At 41.8% G+C, this 26,475-nt stretch overlaps 1 protein-coding gene across 2 annotated transcripts; it reads left to right on the forward strand.

Annotated features, from left to right (window-relative positions):
• The first annotated feature begins 125 nt into the window (after nucleotides 1-125).
• ncapd3 (non-SMC condensin II complex, subunit D3) lies at nucleotides 126-24,947 on the forward strand. 2 transcript variants are annotated; one of them, XM_074676572.1, is made up of 35 exons: nucleotides 126-244; nucleotides 1,055-1,227; nucleotides 1,503-1,665; nucleotides 1,877-2,049; nucleotides 2,202-2,375; nucleotides 2,456-2,517; nucleotides 2,644-2,731; nucleotides 5,220-5,353; nucleotides 5,595-5,667; nucleotides 5,891-6,016; nucleotides 6,127-6,379; nucleotides 6,490-6,528; nucleotides 7,433-7,525; nucleotides 7,682-7,758; nucleotides 7,846-7,980; nucleotides 9,643-9,863; nucleotides 10,171-10,362; nucleotides 10,456-10,553; nucleotides 11,980-12,089; nucleotides 12,330-12,437; nucleotides 13,545-13,659; nucleotides 14,957-15,052; nucleotides 15,216-15,454; nucleotides 17,266-17,345; nucleotides 18,153-18,290; nucleotides 18,406-18,539; nucleotides 18,777-18,985; nucleotides 20,213-20,323; nucleotides 20,603-20,767; nucleotides 20,892-21,001; nucleotides 21,273-21,337; nucleotides 22,695-22,742; nucleotides 24,404-24,466; nucleotides 24,577-24,625; nucleotides 24,724-24,947. In XM_074676572.1, exons 1-35 carry the CDS (start codon nucleotides 145-147, stop codon nucleotides 24,779-24,781), a joined length of 4,272 nt encoding a protein of 1,423 aa, XP_074532673.1. In that variant the 5' UTR covers nucleotides 126-144; the 3' UTR covers nucleotides 24,782-24,947. The 2 variants fall into 2 exon arrangements, with proteins under 2 accessions (XP_074532673.1, XP_074532674.1); XM_074676573.1 differs by having other exon boundaries at nucleotides 7,685-7,758.
• The last annotated feature ends 1,528 nt before the right edge of the window (nucleotides 24,948-26,475 follow it).

The raw sequence follows: 26,475 nt of genomic DNA on the forward strand, positions 1-26,475 counted from the left end.
TCATTTATTTTTATTTCTCTTTCTCATTTATTGATCTTTTTTTACATTGTGGTTCTATACTCCAGACCGATAGATGGCGCATATGCGCCTGAAAGCTTGTTGCCATCCGCCAATCAAATCAACACGAGCGGAGTATGTCTGCGCATGCGCAACGGCTGTGAGCGGGCTGATTTCAAACTAATCCAAAACAACATGGATTTGATATCTGCGCTGCAGTTCCTTAGGCTGAATGAAATCCCATCAGGTAAGATTCATGGACTTCATGTGCGAAGTAAACCTTATTCCCTGTCTGTTAGGGTCACAGGTTTTAGCAGTTCGGATTTATCGGGATTTGTAAACACAGCGTAGCTCCTTATGTGCGTAACTTTCCCGGGTTCTGTACGCCACAGGTTACAGTGCCCAAATACCGCTTCTAAATGCTAGAAAATATCTAGTACTTCACGGTAACGACGTTAAACAAATTAAAGTCGAAAACACACCTCACATCTCATTAATTGTTTGTTTGTGGCGACTAAGATACAGTTGTTGACACCTACGGGCTGGGCAACTCCATAGACAAGAGGGCGTAGTTTTGACACACGAGTCAATGATAGACTGTAGAGGTGTTTGCATGAACCCCGTGAGCCTTTGGGCCTGCTCTATTTATCTATTTAACATGATTTAAAGCTTGGAGTGTTATTCTGTCAAAGGAGCTTAAAAACAGAGCAGCCCTCTGGGTGGTGGTCCAAAGCCAGCTAGGAGCGCGTCATGATTTTTTTTTTTTTTTGAACTCCGGTGGCTTTCATAGGGCAGATTTATACAACCAACCTCATTTTTATTCATATGTTCATTTTATACATATAAATACATCGTTTTAATGGAGAAGGCTACAGCGGCCCAGCGTTGTGAACCAAAAACTACAAAACAAGTAATCTACTATTTGCACTTGAGACATCATCAGATGCAGTACGTTAGATGTTAGCCTCTGATACTACAAATCGTGAGTATTTGATTTTTAAAGCTGAAAACAGTGTTACTTCCTCTCGGCTAATGTAATAACTGTTGTAATTTTCAGCCTGGGTGGATGAGGTCTGGGACTTGGAGTTCACTGAAAGAAAACAGCTCGATGAGGCCTTCGGAGAGGAGCTTGAAATCATTAAAGAAAAAGACTTCAAAAAGCTGTATCAGTGTTTACTGCTGCATTCTGCAGAGGTACAACAGTCTGCAGGCAGAGATGAAGCTTCACAGGTAATAAAGAGTCTCAACATTCTCTCACTGCCCCCCCCCCCCCCCCCCCCCCCCCCCCCCTGTATTTCAAGTTGATAAATGAAGTGCAGCTCTTTCTGTTGGGCCCTAACTTTGAATTCATTGTGCAGATAAGTGTCAGTGCTTTTAAGTGTTACTCTTAAGGTGTATGGGCTTTAAATATGAATATATGTAGATTAAACTAATAATTCATGTTACTGAAATGTGCTGAAACCAAAAGCTGCCTGATAAGTCAGCATCAAACTGTGTTACTGCAGAATGTCTGGGTCACGCTGGGAGACAACGGGGTATCGGTCAAGTGTCTTGTGGCTGTGCTCTCCTCCTTCGTTCTGGCGGCTAAAGCGAAAACAGCCAACGTCCAGGTGAGAGTGAGCGGCCTGCATGCTGCCTCACTTTACCTGCTGCTGCTGGGAATCCCAGGTAAGGAAGTCAGCGAGTGACATGACGCAAAATACCAGTGCCAATAGCTTTAACAAAGCCACAGAGCCAGAACTTCGAAACCGTGGCTTAAAGTTTTAAATTTTTATATTGTTCAGAAAACTGAAAAGTTATCCGCATGTCTAAGATTCCACAGCTTTTTTTGCCGACTGAAGTTCCCTTCGATGTCACAGCACATGTTTTCTCCCTTTAGGAAGCATCGCCAACAAAGTGTTCCACGAGGTTTTGATGGACACGTGCTTAGAGTTGACCTCTCACTGCTGGCCGCAAGACTGTGGGAAGAAGCGCAAGAAAGACGGCCTGAAGAGTTCGCAGACTGATGGAAAACGTGCCAAACCCCAGAGGAAAGACACTTCAGAGGGACAGGTACCTCTTAAAAAGAAATATTTGAGTTATCTTTCACCGAGACTGCTCCAGATTCTCGCCTGCTGTGTTCAAACATCAGCTTACCCTGACAGACGGAGGAAAAACATGAGCTGCATACCTTTTAGTTGAATTATTTATTCTTTCATCCTCAGATGGAAGTGGATGGAGCTGAGGAAGAGGAGGAGGATGAAGAGAGGCTGCATTTCTCCAGCCAGGACTTGATGAGGATCAGAGATGGAGTGGTTTATCTAGTTCAAAGCCTCCTCAGACTCCTGCAGACGTTTTCTCTCAAGGACAGGCAACAGAGTGTCACCAACTTTGCACAGGTAACACGCACACACACACACACCTTGTCACACCATGCTGCAGTGTCCCCGTGTTTTAACCTGTTGTATTTTCTCTGCAGATCTTCAGCAGTTTGCTTTCTTTTGAGCCTGTCGTTGGAGAGCCAACCTTTGCTGCTGATCAGTGAGTTTCCTTTTGCAGTGTTGACCAAACAGAAAATTTGATATTGGGGTGTTGCAGACTCTGACTTGTTGTTAAGCATCGTAAAAAATGATGTTACTAAGCTGACATTTGTTGTCCCTCCTGCAGAGATATCACCGAGCTGAGGAGTGTTCCTGAGATGGCTTTCTACGGCTTGCAGCTGCTCTGCTCACCTCAACATGGAGATCAGAAAGAGGTAAAATCCAATAATGACTCTTTACAGTGAGCCAGCAGTGTGCATGCTCTACTAGGGTGTCCGCGGGGTCTTAAAAAGTATTAAAAGTTGATAAATCAGTTGTGGGAAAATTAAGGCCCTTAAAAGTATTAAAAAGTGTTGAGCTTAATGTTATGAGGTATTACATTTTATTGGTATTCAAGCTTTGACTCCAAACATATCCATGAATATTTATTTTTTCTCCTTGCGACTGTTACAAACTAACCTGACCAGACAGTTCCATATATCGGAAATAGTCCATCTGGTTTGAAAATATTTTCAGGGTCTGAACCTTCAAAAGTAACCCCACCTGGGCCCTGTTCTACGAAGTAGGATTACTGCCTAGCGAGGCAGCTTTGAGGATAGGTTCAGGATTCCCTGTTCTACGACACGGGATCACTCCTCAGCGAGGTGAGTCTCCATGGCAACACACGCTGAACGGCTAACCTGCTTCGGGGCAGGTTAGGTTCCAGATTGAACTCGCGAACTATAAAAACCCCGCCCACTGACCAATGAGCCCTCACGAAAAAATGTCTTGTCCGTTCTTAGAGGATCCCGTGGACATCGGAGCTCGCACTGTCCGAGGAGCACTCTGACGCGCGAGAATTTTCAGGGACCGCACCGACCCACTCTCTTTTTCGGATGACCACCTTTATGAAAGTTACCGGTTTTCCAGGGAGGGGTTGGTAGTACATGACACTTTCTACAGGTAGTTAAAGGGAATGAAGAACTCTCATTGCCGTAATAAGATCTTCAATGCCAACACTTCTGTTCCATGACAATATTTTATCGCCCGTATTAAAATTGAGACAGGAATTCATGGAGGGCTCATGTGGGCTACATATCACACAAAAAGTGTAAACACATTAGGAATGAACAAATGAATAAATTCATCTAAGAAATAAATTAGGTATGGTGCATGTTACAGTAAAAGTGCATGGTGAACAGAGCTATTTCAGGATGATAATGGCACAAAAGATTTTTTTTGCACTACACTTGCGCATTTAGACTGTCAGCAATTTTCTGCCAGCACTCCTTCCGTGCTTTAGCAGCGACAGTGTTGCTTTTAACCTTAATTACATGTTTCAGCTCGTCATACTTCCTCGTGATCACCTCCTGCTCCTCCTGTGTGAAGTATGAGGTCCTTCTCTCTCCGGCCTGCTCTGACACTCCAGACTGCTCCATGTTCGCGATTGGTCAGATGCAGCGGGCTCCGCCTTATGTGCGTGCACGCGCTCATTGCCTAGCTGGATCCACTTATGAGGTTGATAACCAGCGTTGTAAAACCGTGTAGCGAGATCACCGGCTACCGCGCTCAGTTCAGCGAGGCAGCTCCAAGGCTATCTCGCTAGACTGAACTTGCTTCGTAGAACAGGGCCTGGTGATTGGACGATCATTCTGCTCATCACACTCATCACAGACCAGTGTGAGGATCTAAAAAAAACTTTAGCATCTCAAAATATTTCTCTCTAGAACATAAGAGTTTCTCAAGCCTCCTGAGAAAATTTCTCAACCTTTTGATGACTTGGGATCTTGGATTCTTAGGATTTAGAGAAAGCTTCCTCCAGCTTCCCCTGATCTCAGTTGTTTTCGAACAAAATTGTCTTTGTTCAAATCACCTTTTTACCGGATACAACGCTATGAGATAAGGTATTTATCAATACACTTACGTAGCACTGTTGTTTTAGGTGTGAAGCAAGCAAAGTTGTAATTTGTGAGGCGCGGCGTAGGCTAATGTGACAACAAATGCACATATCCTAAATTTTGACAATGATGAAATGATTTTTTTTTTTCTGCAAGTTGGCCTTAAATAACTGCTGTTACTTTTTGTGGAAATGGGAATGTCAATTAACCTGCCTTTAGTTTCATTTATTCTTTTAAGCTTTATTCCCTCTCAGCTTACCTAATTTATGTTGAAATGTGAACTACAACTGTCAAAGATCAGTTGCTAACAGCAGCTTAAAGTCGGGATAAGGTCTTAAGACTTTTTGAAAGGTTTTGAAAAAAGTCTTAAAAAAGGTATTGAATTTAACCTCAGGATTTCAGCATATACCCTGTCTATGGTCTGCCTTGTTTACATATTTCACTAAATACAAAACATGCCCAGCTGCTGGGATCTGTAACATGTTCTGTCATTGTGTCGACCTTCATAGTCATCTCAAATCTCATGTCTTCCCAAAGTCAAATGTTAAAGTTGCAGACTGTAAAGTGCTGGCTATAGCAGCAATGCTCATCAGGAAATACACAAGACATTCAGATGTGAGAAAATACTGACACTCCCATAAATCATTGTCCAAACCAAACTCAAGATTTGATTCAAAATAAACATGATATGCTGCAAACATTTCCCCCAACTTTCACTGTCTCACTTCTTCCTGACTCCTGAAGGTGGCGCTCATTACATTTACTCTATGGGGTCATTTTTATATCACATGGCATAGTTGTGACTCAAAGCGCTGTCTCTTTTCAGTCCCTGTGCAGGGTTTTCCACAGGCTTCTCTACGTCGTCCTGATGATGAAGAAAAGCAGAGGGGGGAAGCCCTCGCTCCTCGTACCCAGCCAGGCCGTCCTCGCCACCAGAAACCAGGCCATCAGTTTCGTCTGGTAAACAGACTTCATCACGTCTGAAGCAGAGCTGTAGAGTTTCTTTTCTAACCCTGAGTATGGTTTATAGAGCAATGTAATCTAGTAGAAGTTATTTTAACAAAGAGCCCTTGACTGTCTCTCAGGACTTAAGACTTAAAAATGGATTTTGGCTTCTTGTGAGCCACATTTACCTTAAAAGTCCAGAAAAATATCTCATTTCAAGAAATAAAATTATGTTTGTGTTGTTCTGTGGTTGCAGTCATCTGGTGGAGGAGCTGAAGGAGCTGGCTCAGCCTTTTCTCCAAATCCTTCTGCAGCATATCTGCTACCAGGTGAATCTCCTCAGCAGTGACACAGCTCCAATAAAAACATGACGTCTGCTGTTTTCTGTGAAGTTCAGAGATTTAATGAACCAGCCTCTCACTGAGGATTCGATTTTTTGTCATTAATATAACTGATGATTGTGTGAGTGGACTTGATGACTGATTAGACTCTGTTTTCAGTGGATGAACTGATTTCTCTTTAAGAAATGTTTCTCCCTCTGTGGATGTTTAGATGGTGGAGAAGAGTGAGTTTCGCAGCCACGGGGCCCAAGCTGTGGGTATGTTGACGTCTCAGATGGCGAGTAAAGACTACGCCTGCTTCGTCAAGTGGCTGTTTAACCTCTCAAGACACTCAAAGGTAACACGGCCTCAGTGTCCCCTCCTTAGATGTGAATCAATCGATAATTTAATCAATCTTTAATGCTGTCTCAAGACATCAAGACCTGCTCCTTCTGTTGGCTTCTGCAGATGGTGCATCGGCTCTTCTCTGTGGATGTCGTGATGACTTTGCTGGAGCAGCCGGAGAGGAGGTCTGAGGATTGTCAGGATCCAGAGCTGGCTTGCTTCCTTCCTCACGAGTTTCTGATCCAAAATGTGCTTTTCGCTCGACGGATGGACGACTCCCCGACAGTCCAAGGCCACGCTCTGTCCTGCCTGGCACAGTGTCTGGAGCTGCCCTCACTCAATGTCACCCGGGCCGTCCACAACCTCTTCTCTACCAGTGAGAAAACACACATACACACACGCTATGTCTGGAGCTGCTTGCAGAATTGGAAAAATGTTCTTATAGAAATTATTACACTAAAGCGCCTCTTTGCTTTCTCTGTTCAGCTGGAACACAGACAGTGATGGAAAGCCAATTCCCAGAAGGTAAACTTTGAATCTTTTATTGTGAATGTTGATCTCAGATGTTTTTAATTTCAGTGTTGGGAGGCAGATGTCTGTGCTCAGAGTGAAGAAACATTCAGGGCTGACATGTGGTGAGAAAGATAAAACTAGAGGTGTCCCAGTCCGATATTAATATCGGATATCGGTCCGATATCAGCAAAAAACAAATATCGGTATCGGTATCGTATCGGAAGGCATCTAAAATCTACGATATAAGCAGTCCATTCCAGACTCCGCTTCTGCTGTTTTCATTTGATGTATTTGGTTATTTTCTGGGTTTTCTAATTTATTCTTTATTTTATTCAATTACTAGTATTTTTTTTGTTTAATATTAAAATTTCTGTTACCCATTGGTTAATAATAAATGGGTCAGTTTTTCCTCATACCTACTGTTGCTGACTACTGTTCTTTGTTTGAATAATATCACTTAATTAAGCCTTTTCTAGCATGACTGACATACTACAGAATAAGTAACAAAAGTATGCATGTTTAATGCTGATATCGTATCGGATTAATATCGGTATCGGCCAATACTCAATGATGCAGTATGGGTATCGTATTGGAAGTGAAAATGTAATATCGGGACATCCCTAGATAAAACCCCAGAAAACAGTCTTAATTGAGCCTTGAAGGTGAGGAGGAGAATCTTATAGTCAGTGTGGTATTTGATTGGTAGCCAGTGCAGATGGTGAAGAAGAGGAGTGATGTGATTTGCAGAGGGGGTTCTGGTGATGATCCAGGCAGCTGAGTTCTGGACCAGTTGGACTTTATATGGAAGCTTGAGTGTTAGACCAGAAAGAAGGGAATTACAGAAGTCTCCAGAACAACCACCTGGCTTCCCTTGTAGCAAGTGTTTGTGTTAAAGCTGTTTTGACATGTGTTTCAGAGAGCCACAGCTCCCAGCAGACTCAGAAAACCTACCGCTCTCTGCCATTCAGGACCGTGGAGATCAGCGGCACCGTCAGCACCAGCTGTGACGGTGAGACAAACCCACCTCAGGGTGGCATTTAAGCTGTTTGACTTGCATGAATATTAGGTACTAAGCAGAATTCAGTAAATAGACGAACAGGCTTATAGACTTTAACTTTCGCATTGATAAATTAACCAAATAAACATTGATAATGTTTATTTGAAGCAGCAAAAGAGAACGTGGCACTTCTTCTACGACGTGTGAAAGACCCAAAGACGAACGTGAGGAAATCAGCCCTGCAGGTATTTAGAAAGGGTTTGTGATAGAAGTTTGAAAAGCATTTGTCAAACAGAATCTCCTTCAGCTCTGTTCTCTGCTGCTCTTCACAGGCTTTGTTGGGTCTTCTGAAACACAACGTGATCCCAACCAGCCAGGAAAACCTGTCTACACTGTCAGAGCGCTGCAGAGACCCGGCTGTGTCTGTGAAGAAGAAGGCCCTGCAGTGTCTAGGAGAGCTGCTCGCTGTGAGTCTCAGGCTATGCCCACACGTAGCCGGGTATTTTCAAAAACGAGTATCCCCCCCCTTGTTCGATTAAAACTTTCGTCCACACACAGGGGCTAAATCCGCCGGTGAGTGCCGTTCCAAGCCAAACCTATATTTTGCAGTGTTTTCCTGACGTAAAACCCATGCCAGCCAATCAGGATGAGCCCCCGTCATTCAGCTGTGACGTTTCAGAACCGAAAACTCCGTTAACTGCGTCCAAACAAAACCATGACACCGGAGTTTTCCAAAATCTTCACTTTGGCCGGTTTTCAGAAAACATTGTTTTTAGTGACGTAAAACTGCTGTTTTGTGTGGACGTCAGGCCTAAACGTATAAAAATACATGCGGTTTCCCAAATACCCGGCTATGTGTGGACATGGCCTCAAAAAGGCGCTCTGTAAAGCAGGAAACCGGCACCAAGAGACGTTAAGACAAAGGGATTAAAGTTCTCTGTCTCTGGATGGATTTTCGTCAGTTTGAAAAAGAGGAGGGAGATACATTAAATGTGATTCTGTTTTGACAATCCAACAAAATCATGTTGTAAACCAAAAAAGCCAGCCAGAGCCTTGCTATTAGCCAATCAGAAACAGAGGACTGGTTTACCTCTGGCCCTCAGGGAAGGATCTGAAGTAACTTGTCAGACCTCCACCAGCAGCATCAGTGGAGGCGGTGGTTGGTGGGTACACCTGGCCCGTGCTGGAGGTGGCGTCCACCACCATCCGCACCTGCTGTCTGTCCCACTGTGTGGCTGGAGTCCCAAGATGTGACAGCAAGTTCGCTCAAACAGTAGCAAGAAACTCATGCAACTTGCCGCCCGCCCTCTTACCCACACCACGGTCACCATACAATACCAACTTTATTTATGAAGCACTTTTAAAAACAACCACAACTGTAAACAAAGTGCGGTACAGGTAGATTAAATTAGAAAGATTAAAACAGATCAGGAAAAACAGACACATAAATAAAACATGGTAAAAACAACTGAAAGTAAATAAAAGGGAATAAAAGAAAATAAAAGAGAATAAGGCCGGGCAAAAAAAACAAGTCTCGCCGAGGTTAAAGGCCAAAGAATGAAAATGGGCAAAACAACAGCTGTCCAGCAGCTCCTGGCGTGCACGCTCACCCCCGCCTCTTGCTGCGCTGGCTCCGTGTCTGCTCGGGTGCACAGTTTTCGCTGTACTGAGTCAAGCCCTGCAAAACCACCAGTTTTATTGAATAGGTCAACATGTTTAATTTAAAAGCAAACAACAATAAATAAACCGCTCAAAATCACCTTGATCCTGTACAATGTTAATGGTCTTGAATATTTAAATGGTGTAGATCAAAGTTTTCTTACAACTGAAATGCTGGAGAAACTGAATGGCTAATGCAGAATTTAACTTTTTAACCTAAAAGCTCTGGGGAAACAATTGCAGAAAAGGGGCAATTCTTAAAGGCTGGTGCAGCCTATCACGAGTGAATATGACGAGGCCTGAAAAAATGTTTTGTTTTGCTTTGATCCCTGCAGGCCAGCAGTTTATTTGCAACAATGTCAACGTCAAACTGAAACAGATGAGACAAAACATATTTATGTTATTCTGTGTTTCAAATTCCTGACTTTCCCAAACACTGAAGCCTCTCTGTAACCTCCTCCGGCCACCAGGGGAAACCAGAATGCAGCGTGGTGCAGAAGGCCTGGCTGCAGGGCGTCTTACCAGCGGTGATGGACTCTGAGAGCTCAGTACAGGACAAAGCCCTGGAGGCTCTGGACCAGATGCTTCTCAAGCATGTCAAATCTTACTCTGCTGGCCAACACCTGGACGCCAGTCAGAAGCTGACCTGGGCCCTGCTAGACCTGCTCTGTCATGATTGCCAGAACCTCAGGTTGGACCAAATAATCCAGTTCATGTTGTTTTATTGTTTCTTTTTTACCCCCAAAAAGTCTAGAAGTGTCAACAAAAACTGCTGCAGAAAAATTCCCTGAGAAAAACCAGCAGGAACCTGCAGACTTTATGACACCACATCCCTAATTTTAGAGGAAGCTCACTGAACACTGAGGGTCTAATCCTGACATAACCTGCACAAAATATGGAGTAACAGCGACCACTTTGAACCTGCTTAAAAAGACTTTTTGAAAAGTGTAATTTCCCCGTTGCGACCACCTTTGATCACTTTCATCCTCTCCCTCCAGACGGTATTTTAGCAAGGCTTTCACCATCTGGTCCAAGCAGAACATGTTCACTCCGACGTTCGTCACCAACCTGATCTCTCACACGGAGTCAGATCACGCTGACGGAGCCTGGCTGCTGCTCTCTAAGGTGTCCGCCTCGTCTTCAAAGCTCCCCTACGATCGTATCCTGGAGGCCTGGGACAAAATGATCAAGTGAGAGGGACACAAGCGGCAGCTACGCTGAGCTCCTGTTTCATTTCCTGATAATATTTAAGAAAAGATGTTCATTCCCTTTTTTGCTCATAGCTCAGAAACTGTTCCTGTGGCGACCTGCTGTCACATCCTGTGTGTGGTCGGGAACATCGCTGCTCATCTGAACGACCACACCAAAGACATGATGGTTGGTAAGTAATCATGGTGCAGAATAAGTCTGAAACTTTTTCGATCTTTACCTTTTGCCTTAAGTTTTGTTTATGCTCTCCAGTGATCACTGTGTCGACCGACGATGGGGTTTTAAAAGTTTTAGAAGCACTGAGTTTTCAACAGTGAAGTATGAAAATTTGAATCAATCCAAAATTTACCAGAATAAAGTTTTGCAGGAAAAAAAAACTGTAAATTTGTGATAACTCTGATTCTGATGAGAATAAAGTCAAAGCTTTAAGCTCTAATTCAAATACATTGATACGATTGATTTCACATCTTTCCTCTTTAAATATAGATATAATTTTTAATCGTCCTTTTAAAATTAGTGTTTATTTTTGTTTATTTTATTTAACCCTTATTAATATTGAATTGAGCTAAAAAAAACTATTTTTCAAGAGAGACCTGGCAAAGACAGGCAGCAGCAAAAAACAGAGTTACAGACAGAAATACAAAGAGAGACAAGCAAAGCATGACATTGTGGATTTAAAACTGCAACTGATTAAGCCCATCATCAGGTCAGGATGGGGTTTGTGGCAGGACTGACCAGGGATGGGTACTGTTCACATTTTAAATGATACGCTACCAATGCCCCGTACCTGGCAATCAGTATCCTTACCCAACGGTACCAGTTTTTCATACTTTTTTTTTATCCATGTGTGGTAATAAATGTTAATTTTAACAATATAATCTAAAACTTTTTCAATTTATCATATTTATTTTTTATTATATAACCTTGCAATGTTGTGTTTATGTCCAACCCTGAAAATCTCTCTCACAGTCACAAGGATGCGTTAAGGCAGTGGTTTTCAAACCAGGGGCCATGTCCCCTGGGGCTGCCGCAAGGGGGCACCAGGAGGGCCTTAGAAAATTGGATAGAAGGGAAAAAAATAGAATCCTAATATAATTATCCTTTATTTGCATTTAGTTTTAATTTTAATGACTATTTTTCCTGAAAAAACAACATGTAAAGTGCCGTATTCATTGTACTCTCAAGTTTCCGATTGTACCTAATCACACTTTGTATGACAGCTGCAACTTCGGTGTGACAATATCATGATCTGTGTTGACCTGGCAGTTTGCACCTGTTAATAAACTATCTAAAAAACTGAACTTTGAGGCTTTACCCCTGTCTAACTACTGAATACATGTAAGAAAGAGTAAAGAGGAGTGTCCCACCTTGGCTGACAGAGCCCTGAAAAGCCCTCTCCCTTGTGCAACAACCTACTGGTGCACTGATTCACGCAGCCAGCAAACAGTTTCATCAGTGTGTAACTGTGTCTGCTTCATTAGCATGTAGCACGTCCAGAATTACAGAATACAGAGAAGAATCCTCTCATTATCACTTTTAATAGATGAATAAAGAAGTTTTGAAAGTCTGTTCCTTCTCTTCTCTCTGTCTGTCTTCAGGGGATTTGATGTCCTGGTTAAAGACCTTCACGTTGTCTCTGGAGGTCATCAATGCAGCTGTGGAGACTCTCCATCAGATGGGTCACAATACAGACATCAAAAAGACTCAGGTTGAACATCTTTCCTTCTCCTCACTCCACAGCTGCTGATCTTTATCCAAGCAGTCTCATCATAATAACCTCTTAAGAATGTGTTGAAATGATAAACCTGTTGTAATCACCTGTCAAATTTGGGAAACAGCTGTTTTTAGACAATGTGCTAAAAAGACAAATCGAAATGTCGTTTTTTATTTTTACTGTATTTAGATTTTAGTGCTGAACATACAGTAAAATCATTTCTCTTTGTTTCAGGCTTTTCTGAACCAGCACTGTGGTGAGCTGGTCTCTGTCAGCGAGGCGTACTTAGCCAGTATCATCCTGAAGGGAAAGGGAACCCAGAACCTGAACGAAGAGCTCATGGTGAGAACAAACCTACAACTCCTTCAGCCCAGTGAATGTTGAGTCAGCTCCTCTGTGATCTGGTGCTGCTGTTGGCTGAATGACATGTGCCTGTTTAACGTCACCAGGTCACATATAGGATCCAAAATCCCAGCATTTGTATATCTGTGGTCAGTGCCTAACTTTAACTTAATGTTGACTTTGACCAAAGAGTGTAGGATTTTTTTTAGTGGCTAAAATGTTTGATCAATAGTTAAAAGACAAGTGAAGTCGGCTTTGCTGATGTGTTAACTACAGGCAGATAATGGGGCTGATTTTTGTCCTGATCTCCCCGTCACGTTTATAGCTAGCAAAGGCCCGATTGTCTGGTGTCTGCAAGCAGCATCGGGTGTGATTTTCTTGTGGTGTGGGGTATGTTGAGAGTGATTTTGTCCAGTTGTAGCCACTCGGAAGGCCTCAAAAGGAGGATGAAATCGTCAATGATAAACATGTTAAATATTTGTGACTAAAAATCCTATTGTGTGTGGGGAACTCAGAAATCTATCTGCAATACTTGTGACGACTTTTATTTGACTACATTCCAGCACTTTCCATGACTTTTTCCATGATTGTTTTTATTTTTTGGTGTGTTTTTTTTTCTTTTTTTTTTCTGAGAGCAAGAGGCTGAAAACCAACATCTTTGCTCTTTTCCGTTTGTCCGTCTTGTTTGTTTACACCGAAGTCACATTTTACCAAGTGAGATTTGGAATATGGAGCGCAAGAAGCTGATACTTTGCTGAAGAATCATCAGTGTGTGGTTTGCTATGAGGTGCAGACCACACACTGCAAGATCAGAAGAGAAAGATCTTGTGCGATCTGTCTTTTGTTATCATCAAGTGTGTGCTCTCTACATGTGTGAAGGTTTGAAGAATTGTGTAATGTGTGCCAGCCTTACTCCTTAAATTGACCCTGCCCTGGGTAGCACCTTCCTCAGGTCATGGATCTTGTGGGGACAAAGTAACAACAGCTGAAAATTACTGATAGGAGCTTTAAGTTCACCCACTGCTGAGACTGACTGACTTTGAGACATCACTCTTTAAACTTGACAAGATAACCAAGACCATGAGCTGAAAGTGTTTCCTTCTCCAGATTAAACACCTCCACACTCTGGGTGTGGCGTCACTCCACTGTCCTGCAAAGGTCGGCAAAAGGACGGTGCTGCTGGTGGAGTCAGTCCTCACGGCGCAGTCTGACAGGGTGACAGGTAGGAGGAGCAAACCTCTGAGACTCACAACAGCTGGATTCAAAGACCTAGAATCTCTTTTTTTAAACACTATGTTTTTATATTTTTGATTTCCCCATCTAAAAGAAAGCTCTCTAAAAAGAAAAGCTGTTTCGCTGTTTAGAGATGAAGTATCAATGTGATCTCAGTGTGTGTTACATTCAGCTTACATTGGACATTTATCAGTATTTATCATGATAGTTCAAGAGTCTTTGTGTTCTGGATCATATATTAGAGGTGGATTTAAAGTAACAATGCTGGATGTTCACATTTTATGTGTGAGGATTTATGAACTGTTATGTATTCATATGTCATTGAAATCCCTGAATCTGTCGGTAAATTGATCTAAAAATAGCACAAGCTCTTTGCCACATAAGGATCTCCATATTGGTTCATGGCATGTTAGTGGGGCGGGCCTCAAACACCAAGGTCTGCAGATAGCTTCAAACCTGACAGGCCTCCAGAGTGCAGGGCAATCAGAGGGAAGGGGTTAAAGGAGCAGGGAGCTTTAAAGAGACTAGGGCTGCAGCTATCGAATATTTTAGTATTCGAGTACCGTGTTCTACTGAAAATACCATCGTTTAATTGAGTAATCAGATAAAATACATTTTTGTTTGGTTCAAGAGCAGTTATTTTTCAAATGAAATTTTTCTCTTTAAGAAATAGAATTTTCTGATACAGCGTGTCAATAAGAGCACTTGCTTTGGTAGCTCCAAAATTTGTAAACACACTTTAACACATTTTTTGTGCCTTGTACATCTCATCAAATGTTGCGGACCCAAATGGCACCCGTTTCGTAGAATGACCCATTAGTCTCCAAACTCCAGAAAAGAAGCTAGATTTGTTGCTAGTTGCTATTTTGTATAAGAGGTAGCTTGAGGGGTCTGAAAACTCTCTTATTATGGCCTCAGCTCTATTTGAAATACCACTCTTTGATCTTTTTTAAGATTAAACGCTTCCTCGAGGCAGAGAAAATTACTCGAGTATTTTTTGTAATTGAGTACCTTGAATCATTCGAGGAATCGTTTCAGCTCTGAAAGAGACAGCAGCTAAAATGTTTGGAGTGGTTTTATTTCCTGGAAATGGTTTAAGGTGTATTTTATGACTTTGAGCTGTGTGATTAAATTAAGGTTGATTTTATTTTCTTCTGTGGTTCAATGTGAGGTAACATTAAAAGCCTTTTAAGTTTCAATAGTAAAATACTACATCTGAAACCATACCTCTAAAACATTGTTAAAAATAAGTTGAAATGTCTAATATTTATGTTTTCCTCTGACAGAGCTACAGGAGGAGCTGCCGGCTTCGCAGCCTCTGTCTCAGTTCAGAGAAAACTCTCTGCCCACCAGAATCAGAGCACACGGAGTCATCACCTTAGGTAAGCTGTCAGTCTTTTAGTTTACATCCATTTGTATTTGCTTTCTGTTTCATCTTACATCAAGTTTCAGGTTCAAACTTAAAAAGCAGCTGGCTTTGGGTCAAAGTTCTGCTTCACTTCTGGTTTAACGCCCCCTCCCTCTGTGTCCGTCTGTCTGCTTCAGGTAAGCTCTGTCTGCAGCACGAGGAACTGGTCCAGAAATACCTGCCCGTGTTTGCCAGAGAGCTGGAGGTTGGAACAGAAGTTGCTGTGCGCAACAACGTGGTGGTGGTCATGTGTGATCTGTGTGTTCGATACACCAACATCGTGGATCACTACATCCCCAACATCTCTGCCTGTCTGCGCGACAGTGAAGCTGTGGTCAGGGAGCAGACTCTCATCATGCTGACCAACCTGCTCCAGGTAAGAACTCATCAACACAACCCACATTCAGCTCCAGGTGATCCAGAAGGTGGGCTGATGCCAAGTATTTCTCACTTTAAACGCTAAAGACTGCAGCTTCTGTGTACGGGGTGTGTGCATCAACTGGGGTGAAAATTAATGTGACTAACTCCGGCCATTTTCAGCGCATCTTGAACCATCTTTCAAGACCCAAATAATCTTGTTTTCTATGACTATGTAAACACCAAAGCTGCCTAAGAAGATTGGACTCTGTTCTTTTATGTCTGTCTTCATGTTCTTGATCCAAAAAACAGACAAAACGTACTTTTTTTATTCTGTTTATCTCGGGCGCTCCATCCTTTGATCCTCTCCATGATCTCTGTCGTTTTTTGTCAACATTGCGACGCTCTTTTTCTCTGAACTACTGGGACACATCCTCAGTGTGAGCGTGAGCTGCCTGAACTTTTCTGACTTGCAGCATCTCACTATGGCTACGTTCAGACTGCAGCCCTTAATGCTCAATTCCGATTTATTGCTCAAATCCGATTTTTGTGTTTAGCTGTTCAGATAACACCTGTAAATGTGACCTGACTGCAGACTGTGATGTGAACAGCTCACGCTTCAGAAGTGACACGCATGCTCAGTTTAACATTAATGACATCTGGCACAGCACGGTGTAATGAGGAGCAACAAACACAGAGCAAAACTGTGCTTCACAATGCTGGAAAGTTTGTTTCCATAACGCAAAACCTGATGTTACAGCAGCTCACCTTGAGTGAGCTCTTATTAAAGTAATTATGGCTATATTTCATTTCTTATAAACCTTAAGGCGGACGCTGTCTCCTGCACCGGGGTCTCTGCTGACCCTGCTACATCTCAGAGCTGTAGTGCGCTGAACAGGTGAACAAAGAGGCAAAAACTTAGTTTTGTCATCTGTTCTGATGTTTCGTAGTTTGTCTGAGGGCAGATCAGACAGGAGCAGACGGATCTCTGACTGACGCTGTCTGTTAGGAAAGTACAGCAGCGTGCAAATACGCACGGATGAGAGGAACAGCAGTGGATCATCGGTGTCTCTGCGTCCTGTAAACTGTTAGTTTATCCTGCTTAGTCCATTCAAAAAGTATGCGCAGTTTTAATAAACGAAGTTTGTTAGATATCATAATACAAACGTAGGATTCATTCACTTTTATCCTTTATTGTGTGTGTAATGGAGACGCCAGTCGATCGCCCCAGCGCTCTCTCACTTTTTCTCATCACTCATCCTTTTATGCATTGTTTAATCAAGCTTGTAGCTGGATGAATAACTAAAACTCTTTATTTAAAAAAAGCATACACTTTTTAATAATCATGTCTATATTAACCTCTAATTATGTTCTGTCCATGAAGTGACTTTGAAAACATTTGTCCTGAGGTAAACTGTTGCTGTAGAATGTCGTCAAAGTCGCATTAAATGCGACCTAGCTGTTCAGACCACGGTCGCATTAAAAAAAATCAGATATGTATCTGATTTAGTTCCACATTTGAAAGTGGCCTGAATCTGATTTGAAAAGGTCAGATTCAATGTGACTTGTGCTGTTCACACTGTCAGAAACAAATCAGATACAGGTCACATCTGAGCCAAAAAATCTGATTCAGGCCACTTTTCACTGCAGTGTGAACGCAGCCTATGTCTCTGTCATCTCACATCTTCTCCTCATATTCATGCTGATCTCTCATCCAAAGAGCACACGCTCTCACCCACAGTAGTTCACGATTACCACTTTGGTAATCCACATTGAAAACTGGATTGGTCTCCACCTAACTGAATTCTTTTGTTTTTTGTTATATTTTAGGAAGAGTTTGTAAAATGGAAGGGCTCCCTCTTCTTTCGGTTCATGGTGGCCTTGGTGGACCCGGATCCTGCCATCGCCAGGTACATGAGGCTCTGTGTGTGTGTGTGTGATAGATCCTGATAACCCAATGCAGATAGAAAATGTTTAATCTATTTACCACTTTTCTTTTGAAGACCTCCAACATGACCGAACAAGGATAACAATGGTATCAGTGGAGACAGATTAATTTAGGAAACACGTCAATTTTATGGTGTTCGTAACACTTTCTGTCCCTCCCACAATGATGTTCCTACAGCATCCGTCACAATTACATGCAAATATTTTTATGAAAATTAATATAAGATTTGGTAATACTTTATTAATTCCAATGGCGGAAATTATTTTGTTGCAGCTTACAGCGAGTAAATTAATAGTGCCTTAAAACGACTTCTGTCCCAGCTAATAGCTACTTCTCTAACTGAGGAGTCTGCAACACTGGGCCTGTTTTTGGGGTTAGGAGCTGAAAAGTTTGGACACAAATTGAAAAAATTCACATAAACCCATTGTACAATCATAATACAGTTCAGAATTTGGTAAACCAGCAGTGAAAGCATGCTGAGGGGTTCCCACACCCAGCCCATGACTCAGAGATGGCTGTTGGAGACCAGTGACCCCTACAGTGGAAAAACACAATCCAAAAACAGACAAAACAAGAAAGAGCCAAAAATAATTTATGAGCAGATAAGACTAGACTACCAACATGCCAATATTTCTGTGATTTCTATGAAACTGGCACTGCCGTTATCCGCTGTAATAAAGTACGGGTAAAGTAAAAACCCACCTTGGAATGAACTTAAATCTGGTACTACTCTGAATGAAACCTGAGTGTCCTCTGCTTCCTGTCTCAGTCTGTGCGAATACTGCCTGCTCCACCGGCTGCTGAAGAAAAACCCCGAAATGTTCAGTCAACACTTCATCGAGTCCATCTTCCACTTCAACTCCTACAACAAACACAAGGCCTACAACAAGTTTCCTCAAACTGAGAGGTTGGTTTCTGGAAAGCATTCCCACCATCTTCATGGCTTCAGAAAAAAAAACACAGTTTCTGAAACCAACACTGAAACAGCCCACCTTATTTGACTCATTTTTGGATCTATGCAGAGAAAGAGTTCAGTTCTCCCTGAAAGGAGACAAGCACCGTGAGAAGCGTTTCCGGATCTACCGCTTTCTGTTGGAGAACTGCACAGACGCCCAGCGCTTCAACATCTTCAACAAAGTCAACCAGACAGTCTTGGGTGAGTGGGCTGAAAGTCAAAACCAGGCTAGAAATCAGTCAAACGTGGATAATAAGGCCATTTTTTTTCTTTCTGTTTGATTTAACTGAAAGAAAACAATCAGGACGAAGAAGTGGGCTCTTAAAAACAGAATCCTCTCAGCTCCTGTACACGTTGTCTTTGGATCCTGGACTGTTACCAAGCAAAAACTTAAGCCCGTGGTAAATCCAGTATAACCTCTTATCTCTTGTATCCCAGCATGCTTTGCAGATGCAGAGCTGCCTCTGGATGCAGATGGAGCTGAAATCCTGTCAGAGACCTTCAACGTTTTGAGTCTGAAGGAAATGAAGCTGCAGGCCGTATCTGCTCCAGCAGGAGGCCATGCAGAGGAGGAGCCGGAGGAGGAGAACATGGCTCACATGGCAAAGACGGTCCTGCAGGCCGCACAGAAGAAGGTGGTGTCACAGGTGAGCCAAACGACTGCGTTGTTAGTGTTAGTAGAGTCAGGGTGACAGGCTCCAGTCCCACAACCCTAAAAGGGAAAAGCTGTACAGATAATGGATGGATGGTGTCTTTGTAAAATGAGGACTCAGGGCTTTTTTATAGATAAAACTTGTTTATTCACACCTTCTAAGCCAAACTTTAGTTGATACTAAGTCTGATGCTCCTAGCGTTAGCCTGGGTGCTATTATTCTTAAGACAAACACATTGATTGTTGTTGAAATATTATTCACACACTGCTGACAACATAAAACAAGGTCACTCTGGAAACCCTCATACATGCGCTTTAACCAACTTCTGACTTCATTTTGATTTCAATTTGTCAGCAGTACATCCTCAACCTTAAAAAGGGGGTATGGTGTTTTTTTCAAGTCTTAACATTTTTCCTCTAGTACTCTGTAGTAGCTTCACATTACAGCTCAAAAAATGTGTTTGTCTCTCACTAGTGTTTTAGAAAAAAAACACCTTTATTTCAGTCTCTGACACACTTTGTTTTAGCTGCTGTCTCTTTAAGGCCCACTCCACAAACCCCCTTCTCTCTGATTGGCCAGCCTATTTAGGTCAGTTTACCTTCAAATTCAGGGATTTCTACAACATATGGGGTTTTAAAATGTGCATATGTAGTTTGAATATCCAGCATTGTTACTTTATATCTTTTTTTTAAAATATGGGAATGGAGAATACCCCTCTTTAACTATAACCAAGTATATTTTATCATTTCATAGACAAAATTATTTCTTAATGATTTGCAATGGGAGCTTATCTAGACAAACCACAACAAAACAAGACGGTAAGACCAGATGTCGCACAAGATTTAGCTCTTTGTTTTCATTAAGTTTTTTTATCAGCAACATATCTATAAAAAGTTGTTTGACTTGAACCCCTCCAACACTGTAAACCCCAAAGTTCAGATTACTCAATTGGATTAAACTATGAAAACCATTAACCATTAGGCACACACTGCAAAAGCAGTTGGTACAAGACCCTGTGCCATGGAGCACAGACCACCAGACAGTGCCGTGGGGCTTAATTATTTTTCAAGTAAGCTCAACTTATCTGGGTTTACAGTGTGCGAACCAAGATCCAATAACTGTGACATGTTACTGAGTATCATCTCAGGATGCAGAAGCGATACAAGCCAGTGTTTCGGTACGAGGAGTAAAGTACTCTCTGGTTCCTGTTTTGATCCACAGGTCCAGAAGAAGGTCTTCATAGAGCACACGGTTCCTCTCATCATCAGCCTGAAGACCCTGCTCGAGCAGAAGCGCTCTCCTGTCCTCAGAGACCTTATGACTTACCTCCAGGTGAGAACTTAGCACTGACATGTGAATGAACATGTTTTCATATCAGTGATCAAGTCGTGCACAGGATTTATTGTGTCATAAAGGATAATCAAAGGTAGAATACTGTCAGTTTTCACTGCGAGGACTACGGCTCTGCGGTTTCATGAGTGTAAATGGACCCACAGCATTTAATCCAATACAAACTCAGTGACGTGATTCTGCATGAGAGCCTTTCAGGCAGCATCCCGTCCTGTTGGTGTCTTTGAGTCATGCATCACCTGAATCCGTTGTGTTCATCAGGTGACGATGCAGGACTACCGCAACGAGGTGAAAGAGTTTTTTGCTGGAGACGAGCAGCTGGCGGCTGAGGTGGAGTTTGCTCTGAAGACGGCAGAAAAAGAGAAAGAGGATGAACAAATGGACAACTCCAGCCTGGGAGGAGAAGCCAGGACTCCAACTGCACAGGTCAGAACTCACACAGAATAGACACATTAGGAAGTTTTACACACTGTTACACTGCTGTTTTCTAACAGTGGAAGAGGTGCAGGCTGGGACTTTGAGTGTCTGAATGATTCTGCTCTCTCTTCAGCCTTCAGTCCACGTCACTCCAGTCAAATCCAGGCTCCTCCACCTCAACTTTACTACACCTCAGCCTCCTCGGCCAAACCCAGGGTCTGCTCGGCTCGTTCACACTGACAGGTAAGTTTCTGTCTCAGCAGATGACTGTGATTAGAAATTATTGTGAATATTAGCAGCAGAGGTATTATTATGTTTTTTGTCAGTCTTTGAGGCAAAACTCAGGATTTCAATGATTCAGCAAGTTAATGGTAACACTGCAAAAAGTAAAATCTAAACAAGTTTTTATTTACTTTTTTATTTTGATTCTTTATGTCATTTTAAGTAAAAAAAAGTCTTATTAGACCTAACATAAGTCATATTCACCTGACCTGAAAAATGTGTGTTTCCCCAGGCGAGTGGGCAGGTCCAGAGAGAAGGAAAATGTCCAGTCTAAGTCGATTACTCTGGAGAAAACAGGTACGTGTCGAGGATTTAAAGAAAAAAAAAAAAGCACTGACTTCCCACTGATGGAGTTTAGATTAGTCTGATCAAACCAGTAGCCTGTGACCTAAAGTTGGACATACACTGAGTGATTGTCGACTCTTTTGAGATGATTTGCCTCTCATACGTCTATTTTTTGGATCGAGCCGAATTTCAGCTCAATCGTGTGTCGTGCTTCGTGTGGTATACGTGGGGTAACAAGGAGAGATTAACACCTCACAATGAGCTCCCAACCACAAATCCGCTGATCACAAGAAAATCTAACATGTTTGAAATCCTGATCGCTCTTCATGAAGCAATCGCACCATAGAAGCAGCACCACGAGCCGACTTGCCTCAACCTCTCGCACGAAGCATGTGCGATCTCTGAAGTGACGTCTAAAGTTGGGAGAAGTTGTTCTAAAGTTCAATTTAGCTGTCGCTGTGTACCCCCTGTCCTCCCTGAAAAATTGAGAGACCATATTTACCACGTCTGCCCAGCCGATTTCTTGCCTATATGCGTCTTCTTTTCTTTTGTTGTCGTTTCTTCTCCCAGAATGGCACAAGTTTTCAAGGCATTTGTTTTTGTTTAGCATCTTCGGTGTACGGCTCCCGCTTCTGGTTTTTTTCTTCTTCTCCTTTTTACGTAGCAGAGCTGGACACAAGAGTCCAGTTTCCGAAACGCCATAGAAGAAGGAGGATACAAGAGTCCGATGGATGGGCATCTAGTGTGAGCAGTAAAGTCTCATCAGAGCATCGGGTCATAAAGTGTGAGAAAACGATTGGTGGGCTGCGAACTTTTGAACTCAGTGATCTAGTCGTGTAGTTTGAGATGGAACTGAGTGAAACGATTGAAAATATCGTTCAGTGTATGCCCGGCTGAAGAGAAAAACTCCACAAGTCTTCATACATGCATCCCTGTGAAGCGTTTTCACAAAATGGTCTGTCCAAACTCTGTTTCTAAGCTTTTTTATGCCTTCTGAAAGGGTTTATGCTCTGAAGGGTTTTTAAAAATGATAATACTGGTAAAAAAACAACTTTTTCAAAGATGATCTTAGAAGGTTTTATATTTATATGTTTATAATCAGCAGAGCTTCTTAATTTACAAATTCTCTCCATGTTTTTAAATTCTTCTGATTTTGAGAATTAAACTATAAAAAAAGCTTTCCTAAATGTTTGATTTATAGATTACATCAGTGTGAAGTTGAAACAGAATTCCTCAGTATCATTCCTGACCTGATTTTGATGAACACTTTTTTACAACTTATACAATCTGATCATTTTTATATCAGACATATAGCCAGTAGTAAAAATGGTCTCTTGATTGTTAACTGCCTTCTGTGCTTTGCTTTCAGTGATGTCCAAAGGAGCTGTAAATAACCGAGCCATCAGCACACCAAAGGGTAAGAGATCAATAAATGTTTGAACCCCAACAATGCAAAAAGAGGAAATTAAAAAAATCAAATGGCAGGGGCAGTCATAAATGCACTGGTGTGCATTTTTGTCTTTGCACATTTTACCGTAGATGTTTACCACAGAGTTAGTTCTCCCTCTGACCAATAGGTTGCGACGTTGTGCATTTGACACGATCCTTGGTATGTGTAGAATACAAATCCATTGGCATTAGTGGGGTACAAAGGTCATCTCAGCTGCATCAGGACCTGAATCATTAGGCCACAATAAGGGTATGTCGATACACTTTGATCACGAGACATTACCCAATATTACTACAACGCTTGATACTATATTGCTAATTAAACTCAAATGGCAGACTTTTTTACTGAACAGAGTCAAAAAAACAATGTAGGTGCATTTTGTAGTATTTTATAACTTGCATCCTTGCATGACAAAGTATGACTTTTTAACTCTTGGACTTCTGTCCGCAAATGAAATTAACTATTCTTTTTTTTTATTTTAAGTGCAAGCAATTTATGTGAAAAACTGAAACTAAAGTACTACTTTGTCAATACAGACTGCAATAAAAGTGCAGAGACTGACCATTTTTATGTCTCGCATTATTGTTGTTTTGGTGTTCATTCATAGAAAACAACATTCTGTGTATAACCCAGGTCACTATTTTACATACTTTGTAAATGTTTGGGGAAGTGAAGTGAACTCACTAAAAAAAAACTGAAGAACTTGAAATATTTTTTTTCTCTTTTTTATTTTATTTTCCTTACACTATATTCCAAACAATATATTTTGAAAACCTCAATTACTGTCTGTTGTGCCTTATTAAGTATTGCCACCTTATTCATTCCCTCTCTTTGAGTTTAGATCTTCTGATTTCATTAGCCTTCTCTTCTTGTGTTATCCTTAAGTTTATGATAAAGTAAGCCTTAGCGGTAAACATAGGTTACATGTGGGTCTTGAAAGATCGTTCAAGATGCTCTGAAAGTGGCTGGCAGTGAATGAGTTTAGCTCAGTGCTTGTACTAGCCGCCATGTGGAGCTGCCGATAGCACTACATATCGCCAGCTGCTACGTTTGCTTGATGTCATGTTTCAAACTATACTGATTAACACCTTACCTCTGCGCATTGTATCCAGTAAAAAGTTGTCTTGAACAAAGAAAATTTGTTTCAATCTGATCTCCATTTAATTCCAAAACAAATATAAGACTCACAAAAAGACTCCAGGTCACAAGGTGGCGAGGGAGTCCAATTAAAACAGATCCTCTTCATAGCATCCTTAAAAAATCCAGTGACTTTCAAAATGAAATAAACCAGATCCTGTTGACTAGACTGCAACAAAAAGTGCCAGGTGAGGAGTCCACTGACTTCAGGAGCCCGATGGGAACAACACTGATAAGGAGAGGCAGTTTAACCACTGAGCCAAACCAGCAGTGCTCCACAAATCTACACTTCATTCCCACTGAGAGAAACATGTCCCCCTTCATGACTTTAACCTCTGAGTAACTGATCTCTTCATGCTTATCCAGCTGCTGCTCCCTCACTGACTCAGGAGCCAGTGATATTTCATCTCAGATGGTTCAGATAATTTTTTTTTTAGTTTTCTATGTTAACATAAACATTTAAAACCACCTTTATCATCTCTGTAATCCAGGTTTCAGTGTCAACTTCACGTTCGATGAAGGGATCAGCGCCATCTTCAGTGACCAAGGAACAAGTAGGAGTTCAGATACATTTCTCTCTTTTCAGGCAGATGATGACCAAACAAGCTTTGTTTCCCATGCAGTAGATCCACCAGGTTCATGTTCTTGTACTTTATCTTGACAGGTCTTTCAGGGGAGATGAGTGTCCTGCACTTAAGGTCAAATGAGCAGCGGTAAGTGATGTGTCTGTCGTCACACCCACTTAGAGTTTGGGGTGTGTGTGGTGAGGTGTCTGCAGCGAGGTTTGATTTTTCACTCTTGCCTGTTTCAGAACTCCTGAGGTGAGGCAGTGGGACGTGCAGTCTCCTCTCCGCCCAAAGAGAAAATGATCTCAACTCAAGTCGATGCTTCATTTCTTGTTTTACTGTTTTTCTGTCTGCAGAGTTAAAGACTCGAAAAAACTCTTACAGCTGTTACCCTTTGATCTCTGTTGTCATGTTTTCCTTCACATGTCTCTGATGTGTTTGTGCCTCTGCTCTTCTTCTGTCTGATATTAAACTTGTACATATTCATATGATCAGAATCACTCCTGAGGTGTTTTCCTTTCAGCTCCATTACTTCTGATACGGAATCAAGTCAACATTGTAGTTTTTTTCCAACACATCAGTACATCTAGATGCTGTGTATACTGCACAACAAATCAGAGTATTTGGGTTATATATGAGGAAAGCATTAATCACATAAGATGAGACGTGTCATACATAACATGTGTGCAGAGGGAAAACAAAGTAGGGTGGAAATGTTTCAGGGTGAAGCTTAAAAAGCCTGTTTAGCGTTTCATGCGACTGTCTTGTTGTACTTTAGTACATAGCACTGTCACTTTTGGCCTACATAACCAGGATTCCTTCTAACTGAGCTTAAAGAGGGGGTATCCTGCTCTTCCATATTTTAAACATGGATACAAGGGGGCGACAGTGGCTCAGTCCATAGGGACTTAGTTTAGCAATCAGATGGTTGGATAATTGGAATTTACCACACACCTTCGCTGGAGCGTCCCTTTGGTTTTTCCTTCCATTTTTTTTCCTTTTTTGTAGATTCACACGTTGCATGTTGGGTATTTATAGCCATGGCAAGACAGTGAAGGATACACCTGTGTATCCTTGGTCAATTAGCCACATGCTAACCAAACGGAGGACATATGCCTCCAGAGGACATGAATATGGGAACAGCACTTGGGCAGCGACTGATGATGTGGGTGCCTGCCCACGCCCACATCAGGCCAAGGCAAGGCAAGGTACCTGGGCTTTGGGAAACAGCCAGTGTGTGTTTCTGTACAAAAGTGCTCTTTGTTAGGGGGGGGGGGGGGGGGGGATCAATATACGATATATCAGAATTTTTGGGTTGAAAATATTAAAATCAGTATTCTTTGTCAAGAAATCATCTTTTTTTTTTTTTTTTTCAAATTCAAATTCTTCATTTCAGTCTTCATTTATAAACTGGATTGGAAAAAAGTTACCACTTTTCTCCAGCAGAGGGTGAAATGTTTCTCTCTGACTCGTGATGTGCATTTTATGGGAAAACATGGCTCCTGATGTAGTCTGTAGACATTATCATCATCATTTAATTTTTTCACATGGTCTGGTGTTACAAAATAAAAAATCATGAATATCGAAGAATCACAATTGAAATTGAATTGACACCACAAAAACTGTAATAGAATTAAAATGAGAGAACAGCACATTGTCCCAGACCTTTGTGCATGCTTGTGTATATGCATGATTCAGAGTGTAAAAAACAGAAGGGGATTAATAGAGTATATCTTAATCTTCAAGTAACAACACTGGATGTTTAAACTAAACCTGTGCAGATTTTCAAATCCTTCATGTTCATATTTTGTGTAAAATTCCTGAAACTGTCTTCACAAGACTTCGTCATGACTTAACAATTCTTTTCATGTTGGAGTTTGGGCCTTGAACACCAAGGTCTGCCCATAGATCCGCCCCCAACAAGCCTCCAGAGGGCTGGCCAATCAGAGTGAAGGGGGTGGGGGGAGTAGGGCCAGCTGTCACACTACTCCAATATA

Source organism: Halichoeres trimaculatus, unplaced genomic scaffold, assembly GCF_033239565.1.
Source record: "Halichoeres trimaculatus isolate MK-OKI-2021-1 unplaced genomic scaffold, fHalTri1.1 fHalTri1_scaffold_8, whole genome shotgun sequence".
Taxonomy (NCBI): domain Eukaryota; kingdom Metazoa; phylum Chordata; class Actinopteri; order Labriformes; family Labridae; genus Halichoeres; species Halichoeres trimaculatus.

Excerpts from the sequence above, each read along its gene's own strand:
- ncapd3 (XM_074676572.1), top strand. The coding sequence starts at position 145 with ATGCGCAACGGCTGTGAGCGGGCTGATTTCAAACTAATCCAAAACAAC. Across the intron at positions 5,668-5,890 it reads TGCAGCATATCTGCTACCAG|ATGGTGGAGAAGAGTGAGTT; the intron begins GTGAATCTCCTC and ends GTGGATGTTTAG. Across the intron at positions 10,554-11,979 it reads CACCAAAGACATGATGGTTG|GGGATTTGATGTCCTGGTTA; the intron begins GTAAGTAATCAT and ends GTCTGTCTTCAG.